This window comes from Melospiza melodia, chromosome 1 (genome assembly GCF_035770615.1).
Source record: "Melospiza melodia melodia isolate bMelMel2 chromosome 1, bMelMel2.pri, whole genome shotgun sequence".
NCBI lineage: Eukaryota > Metazoa > Chordata > Aves > Passeriformes > Passerellidae > Melospiza > Melospiza melodia.
Genome location: NC_086194.1, coordinates 169725611 through 169733713, shown reverse-complemented (window position 1 = coordinate 169733713; position 8103 = coordinate 169725611). Strand labels below are relative to the sequence as shown.

The window sequence follows — 8103 nt, the reverse complement described above, 5'->3', positions numbered from 1 at the left end:
TTCAATAAAGACAGCAACAGGTGGGCAGCAGGTTGGTACAGCTGGTTCATTTCTGCAGCCAGGGAAAGTTCATTAACAGCCCTTGTGTGTTCAGTAAATTCAGTATTTAATTCCTGTAATTACCCCAAGCAGCCTAACCAAGCCAGGGCAGGAAAGAAGGAACCTGGAAGTCACAGATATGGGGCTCAAAAGGGGACATGTTACAGCAGAAGCTGTTTCAGAAAGCAGAAGCTGTTGCAGAGAGAAAACCCCAGGCAATTATTTGTTACAGCACACAGAGAGGAGCAAGTCAGTGCTAAAACCAATATTCTTGGTATCAACAAACAAAGTAAAACAAAGGCCAGAGTATCAATATAGTGTTTAATATTCTTAAATGGATATAAAAGTTTAAAAAAAGGAAAATTTCTGTTACCATGCTATGATAAAAACTTTTATCAGCAGAAATATACAGAGCCATAAAATTTCTAGTCATAATATTTTCCAGTTGTTTATATGCTTTTATTTAGCCCTACACTGGTTTATATTTATTAAGAAAAGTAGCAGCCTATTTTGTCCTTCTATTTACAGTCTTTTAGACACTGTTTTCCACTCTGCACTCATGCAGATAAAACTATTCTGCACAGATTTATCTGCAGATAAATGTCACCAGTGAAAAACCCCTGTGCATCAGGCACCAGTCAGGGAATGCTGCTCTGGAGACTCTTCTGGGCTGCAGCCCCTGGTGCTTGCTCCAGGGTTTGAGGAGAGGTTTTAGGACTGTGCAGAACTTAAAATAAAGCAGGTTCTACCCAAAATAACAGCAGTTCCTCTGATTGCAGGAACAAGAACTGAAGGGAGGAGGGGCAGAGGCTGGTCTGCACAGAGACTGAGAGGTACTTCCAAATGCAAGTATAATATATACAGGAATTAAATAAATTAATGCTTCAGTTTTAAAAAAAAATCAGTTTCACAAACTGTTCTAAATGCCAAGTGCTGTGCATTGCTTTCAAAGAAAAAAAAATACATTTAAAAAAATAAAATATTCATTGGAAAGACATTGTTTCAGCTGGAGGAGCTTTCAGTACTGTGGGGAGAGTCTGCTTGTGCCTGCATTTTAAACAACAGCCCCAGAAACCCCCCCAAGGGTTAAGGACACTGCCCACCCACAGCTCTGAGCTCAGAAAGATGATCACAGTGACAACTCTGCAAGTCCAAGTGCACTTGGTTTTCTAAAGGCATCGTGAAATCCTTTTCTAATCAACCTTGCACTGCTGAGAGAGAGCTAAAATGGAATTACTGAGCTGGCTCTGGGGTTCCCAATGTGACCCCAAACCCTTCCCAGCACCTCATGTCCAGTTGGAGGACAGTGTCCTGTCTTCTCCCATTTCTGTTCCTTTACCAAATGTGCAGGAGCAGGACAAGGTGTGAGGGAAGATTTGCTTCCATTTCCATTTTCTACAACGCAGGGATGGAAACCCAATAAATACAAGACAATAACACTGGCAGGTGCTGAAGTAGATGCAAAATGCTGAAGTAAACACAGTCCCAGGTCTTTGCCTTTCCCCAGAGTCGGCAGAACATCTGGAACAGTGTGGCTATCCAGCCTTCCAGATGGCAATCTTCCCTTCTTCCCTCCCTGAGCCACTGAGGACGTACCTGTCCTCGGCCGAGCACAGCGCCTTCACCGCGTCAGCATGGCCGACCAGCTCCTTGTCCACACTCTTCCTCTCAGCACTGACCACATAGATCTTCCCTTTGCTCTTGCCCTGCAGCTTCCCACTGCTGCCAACCCACAGCTGGGGGAACAAAACAAACCAACATTTTCACTATTTCACTTTTCAGTCCAGGAGGTTTATGTGGCACACTGGTACAGTGAAGGTTCCCTCATGCTTGGCTGGAAAAGGGGAACACTGAAAATTTCCTTATCAGTATAAATAAGGGGCTTGGCCACCATTGCTGCTTCTGGCTACCTCAGCTGTTGTGGCATGTGCTGAGGGCTCCTGGAGGTTGCCTCTGTTCCTCTAAGTTCAGGAAACCCCCTGTGGCCCACACTGGAATGTTCAGCTGCTGATTGTGCCTGCAATGGGGCTGCTCTCCCTCACCCCTGTGTAAGGCACAGTGTGCCCAAACTACAAGAGCAGAGGAAATCCAGGGAAGAGCAACTAAAACTGCCAAGAGAAAGGAACAGCTGTGTCCTGGGGTCATATGAGCAAAGATCAGAAAATGGCTTGGGTTGAAGGGGGTTTTGAAGATCTCATTTCAATCCCCTGCCATGGTCAGGGACAGTTTCCATGAGACCAGGCTGCTCAGGGCTCCATCCATGAATGGGATGGGGCAGCCACAGCTTCTCTGGGCATTCTGTGCCAGGGCCTCACCACCCTCACAGGGAAGATGGAAAAGCCAAGACTCCTTAGGTTGGAGAGAAGGCAGCTAAGGAGCCTTTACCAAAGCTTTATGAGCTAACAGAAGAGCAGATAAGCTGAATGTAGAACCCCTGTTCCACCTGAAATTAAGGAAGTCAGGGACATGTAGGAACTAGAAATTGTTCTGTTTCACTGAGAAGAAAGTACTTCTCTGTACAGGGCTGGCAGTGAAACTCATGAACCTGCTGCTCTCCAGGGAACTGTGGCACCTGCAAGTTCAAAATGAAATCACAGCCACAGAGATTGGGTCAAATACCAGGTAATAAAAGACACAGGCCAAGGTGTCAGACAGAACACATCCTATTTCAGATAGACACAGCATGCAGCCGGGTTTCTTCCCTGTTTTTTAAAGAAAAACAATGGATTTTTTTAAATTAAAGCCTGTGACTGACAGCCCTACCAATGTTGTTGTCAGCCTTTACCAGGCTGCAAGTTTCCTCTCCATAACTCATTGCTGTAGAGGGAACAGGAGTGTGAGTGGTGGCACAGGGTCTGCTTGGAGCCTGTCACTAGTGGTGCACCCAAGGGTCACTACTGGGCTCAGTATTGTTTAACTTATTCATAAATTACTTAAGAGAAGAAAAAGGAACAAAGTTCTTGAGTAGAACAAAAGAGAGCTTAATGCCTTGGGGGGTTCCAAACAATCCTCTCACTCCCTTGAAACAGAGGTTAAATATATCAATCTCTGCCTTGGGGAAGAATATACTAAAATGATTTTCCATTTTAGTACAAAAGTCTAACCAGAGGCTGAATACAGAGTAAACTTCCCTATTCCATTAAAAAAAAATCATTTTTGAGGAAGGAAGGAGGGAAAATCTGAGAAAAGGATTCCAAAAGTTTTTTTCCCAGCAGATATACATTAGCTATGTATTTGCAAAGTAACCTTGAATGGACCCCTGTGATACACAACTACAATCACTTGCACAGCTCCTGATACCACAGAAAAGCAGGTACACAGAGGCCAACAGTGATATGGACACAAGATGCCAAGGCAGGAATCCATTGGCTCCTTTGGTCTATCCTGAATTAGGAATGTGGTAACTAATCAAGGAAAAGGTCATCTACAAAAACAGGCCAATTAATTGGCATTTGTTGTTTGTCTGGTAACCTTTTTTCAAGGCTTAGTCTGAGGAGCCCTGAGATAAAATATCAAAGGACCTAAACTTTCCATTTCTACAGTTCCCTGGAAATGTCAATGGCTAATAAATGTCACCAGACATTTAACTACTGATGAGGGCTTTTGCTTGCCATGCATTTTAGGGTACACCTGCAACAGCCATTTGTGTTAGGCAACTTTAGCTTCCCTGATTTCAAAGAGGAATCAACATTCCAAACCTCATGTTCTTATGCACCCACCCAGTGAGGAAGCAATGACAGCTGCAAACAAACAAAACTTCAGTACAGAAATCCACAAGAGGCAAAAAACAGCCCAGATGTCTCTCACCTGATTTTTAACTCTTATCATACAAGTAATCTCAGAGCAATCCTGAAGATGAATCTTTTGAGGTGTACTTGAAAGGTCTTTGGTGTTCCAAATGTACAAGTCGCTACTCCCCGAGTAAGAGGCCCACACTTCATCTCTCTAAAACACAGAAAGATACATTTAAGCACTGCTGACAGAAAATGTATCAAAATAAGCAGGGCTTGTAATGCCACATGGCTCTGCCTCCTTTAAGCTGTCAGAGTAAGTGCAATACCTCTGGAAAGAGCTGGAAGCCAAGGAAAGAGGAACACACATCCTTCAGGTGCTGCTCGATTTTCATCTGCAGTTGAAACTCCTGAGTTGTCACTACAAGAATGCAACTCCTGGTACCTTCAATATTAAACACACAGAGTTAATAACAGGTGCCCACTTCTTCCATCTCTACAAAACATGGATGAAAAAAGCAAAAAAAATTGGGACATCCAACAACTGTCTGGTTTCTTTATGTGAAGATGATTTGTGTAATTATTACAATTTGAGGAAGGGACTTACAGCACCACAGCTGGTCACTGTGAAGTTTCATGGAGGTGAGATTTTGGCAGGGCAGCTGACAGACACGGTTCACCTTGAGACTGCTGATGTTCCAAGCAATCACCATTCCATCTAAACTGCTGGAATATGCTTCACTGCTGGCACAGATTTAAAAAATTAAGAAGTATAGTGTGCATTCATGCTCAGAAGAAAGTGCAAACACAAAAGAGACTTACTTGCAAAATAACCAATTTTACAGTAATCCAAATTAATGTTCATTTTAAATTATCTTCAGTATTATCCTTTACAAACTCTGTATCAACTAGAAACACTGCAGGCTAACTCAGAGCTCAGTGAATGAGAGCACATTACATCTGCATGAGGAGTAGAGCACAACAAAACATTCCCTATAATTCCTCTGAACAATGTTGTCTGATGGATTTTCTGTTGAGTTAGAACAAAAATATCTCTAACTGTTCTTATTTGTTACTGCACCTGAGAAAACAAATTATACTCTCTTATTTTTACCTTTAACATTTGTTGTTTTAGAATGAGCAAAGCTTTTTCAGAAGGTTCCAACAACACTTAAATTCTTCCTGAAACCCAGTCACACCTGCTGCACCACTGGCAGATCTACTGACCCTGGAGCTGCTTTTCTTATGGGAAGACAGCAGGTTAAGACCTTCAGCCAACACTCTTTTCAGTGCTACCAAAAGATTAAAAGCATTTTGCCTGAACAGAACAACAAATGTATTATTTTTTTTATAAACAGGCACGAAAAATCCAGAAGCTTGCTGCAAACATGATGTGCTCAAAGCAAAAGTGAAGTGGTCTTTGAGCTGCATCTGTACCAGTTCTTCACTGGATGCTGCCAGTTCCTGGCTGTTCTCACCCTCATCCAAAAGAGCATTCACTCCTTTATCCTCTTTGTTGCAAACAGCACAGTGCTCTTTATTTAAAAAGGAAATTCTCAGTTGACATACACAATATGGGAGCTACAAAAATGAGCTAAATGAAGATTTTATTAGCAGGATAAACCCTCCCATTTAAAACAAATTCTTTCAACATTTAGGAAAATCAGATTAGATCTACCTGGGTGTTCCATTCTTCTTCTCCACGATGATGTCTGTGACATCAGAGCGATGATCATTCAGTTGTTTGTTACAAGACATACTGTGGGTGTTGATGATGTAAATAATGGAGTCCTGAGAACCAATCCACACTTGACTCTGTTCCACCATGACCATGCAAGTCTGGGGAGAAAAAGCTCAGGGTTAAGTAAAGCCTAGGAGAGAAATCAGTCTTTAATGGAACATGGAAAGGGCTGTGTTCAGATGATCACTGTAGGAGATGCAGACTTGGCTCTCCAGTGTTCTGTCCTTTGCTCTGCTCTATAAATAATGAGAGAACAGATCTCTTTGCAAAGTTTATCCTTCAGTAAATAGGATTAATAATTTATCTTAGGGACTGACTGAAGTGTGCTTCCTGGCCCAAACAAAGTAGAAGTTACAGAGGGGATCAGGGGAACTGGAAAGGTTTGTGTGCTCCTTTCCTCTGGATTGGAATCCAACCAAACTGTCCAATATAGCCACACTTCCTAGTTAATCTAAAAGTAGTGTTTAAGAAAATACTGTCTCCTGTGCTGTCTCTGGAATGTCCTTCCCCTCCATCACACTCTCTTCATTTACCTCCCTCCAGCCACCACTTGCAACTTTTTTAATCTTCTTTTAGGTATCTGACTCTTCTGGAATTCCATCATTCCTCCACCCAGCTCTTCACCATCAGCTTTACCTCTCCCTTTCTGACTCTCTCCCACACTCATCCATAGCAATCTCTCATCTTACACACAAGTGACATGTTCAATCCCTTTTCATGTGTTTTCTCTCTACTGTGTGTTTTTCACCCAGGTTGCATGCCTGGTTCAGATTCCCTTTTCACAGAGAGAGTTACTCTTTCAGGTTGTCTTTGACAAACCACTCCCTTTCACCTGCTGCTTGAGACATTTTCTTCTAGAGCTCTATCTCCCTCTCAATAGCTTCTACCTGCTTTCCTTACACCTCCTCCCAATCTCCAGTTCTTCAGTATGGGTGAATTTTTATCTATTCCTAGGATTCCCCTTCTCTTTGGGCTAATTGTCTTTTATTCTTTCTCTTCAACTGTTTCAACCCTGCTTTCCTGCCCCAAGAACCCATCAGGCCCCTCCAAATCCAACCCATCACTTCTCACCACATTGACTTGTTTTAGTTTTCATCCATTTATTCTCCTTTCTGTTTTTCTCAAAAATCCCCACTTTTCCAGATTAACTGAAGCCCAAAGAACTCAACAACTTTTAAGGAATGATGTGATTTGGGGTCACAGCAACAAAAGCACAGCCAGCTGCAGCAGAAGCTGGGATCCTGTGCCAGTCTCACCAGTTTAGAGCGGCCCATTTTGAAGCAGTGTTGCTGGATGGACCAGGTAGAGGCATCAAAGACCACAACCTTCCCCTCATTTAAAGCACACCAGAGTTTTGGATGAGCATTGTCCAGTCTTTCTGAAGGGTCAAGATGCCCTAGAAATAGAGAAGTCAAAGAAAACATAACATTTTTGGAGACCTGTGGGAAAGCCATTATTAGGCAGAGCAGGTTTTTAATGAAATGCATATTCTGGAGTTTGCATCATCAGTTATTGAGTGACACAGTTCTCACAAGGCATTGTGATTGTTAGCATCTGTTTGCTGAGTTCACCCAATGATTTAATCTCACACTCCAAAGATACTCAGAGCAGAGATAATCTCTTTCATTGATGGCTAAGAGCTGAGCTTACTGAGATTGCAGCAAGGCTTTTATGCCCTATAAATACAACTAATAAATTCACTCACTCTTGTCTACTCCATCAAAGCCTCTCTTAGAAGGAAGAAAGAGAAGGGCGGAAGTGGCGGAAGGAAGGAAGGGAGAGGGAGAGAGAAAGAGAGAGAGAAAGAAAGAGAGAGAGGGAAAAGGGGAAAAGGGAGAGAAGAGAAGAGAAGAGAAGAGAAGAGAAGAGAAGAGAAGAGAAGAGAAGAGAAGAGAAGAGAAGAGAAGAGAAGAGAAGAGAAGAGAAGAGAAGAGAAGAGAAGAGAAGAGAAGAGAAGAGAAGAGAAGAGAAGAGAAGAGAAGAGAAGAGAAGAGAAGAGAAGAGAAGAGAAGAGAAGAGAAAAAAGAAAAGAAAAAAGAAAAGAAAAAAGAAAAGAAAAAAGAAAAGAAAAAAGAAAAGAAAAAAGAAAAGAAAAAAGAAAAGAAAAAAGAAAAGAAAAAAGAAAAGAAAAAAGAAAAGAAAAAAGAAAAGAAAAAAGAAAAGAAAAAAGAAAAGAAAAAAGAAAAGAAAAGAAAGAAAAGAAAAGAAAGAAAAGAAAAGAAAGAAAAGAAAAGAAAGAAAAGCATCACTGAAACCAACACCCTCCACAATGTTCTTTGCATTGTGGTTCAAACTAACTCCCCCCCAGGACTCTGCTGAAAAATAGAAACCTAACAATGAATATTGATCAATGGGGGAGCATCATCCATCCATCCATCCACCTGGCTCAGTAAGTGAGCCAGAAATCTTAATGAGAAATCAGCCCATTGGCACAGAATTGAAGTCTGTGATAAGGGACATGTGCAGAGAAAGGCAAATTAAGACAGTGAAAACTATGCCTTGGAGTATCTTAATGTGCAACATTACTGTTCTTTTAAAATTATTTTTCTGATTTAGTATTCAACACACAACCAATCCATGTCAGAGTGTGAA

General features: G+C 41.8%; 1 protein-coding gene across 3 annotated transcripts in view; it reads right to left on the bottom strand.

Annotated features, from left to right (window-relative positions):
- Window positions 1-346: 346 nt before the first annotated feature.
- The window catches only part of DENND3 (DENN domain containing 3), a 32314-nt gene continuing 24557 nt past the window's right edge, over window positions 347-8103 (bottom strand). For 2 of the 3 annotated variants that reach the window (XM_063174792.1, XM_063174775.1), the window contains exons 18-23: window positions 6768-6907; window positions 5449-5609; window positions 4378-4514; window positions 4100-4215; window positions 3847-3984; window positions 347-1775 (exon numbers count right to left, since the gene is read on the bottom strand). In XM_063174792.1, coding sequence (XP_063030862.1) covers window positions 1575-1775; window positions 3847-3984; window positions 4100-4215; window positions 4378-4514; window positions 5449-5609; window positions 6768-6907 — 893 coding nt within the window. In that variant the 3' untranslated portion in view covers window positions 347-1574. The remainder of the gene's footprint in view (window positions 1776-3846; window positions 3985-4099; window positions 4216-4377; window positions 4515-5448; window positions 5610-6767; window positions 6908-8103) is intronic. The other variant, XM_063174783.1, reaches the window with a different exon arrangement.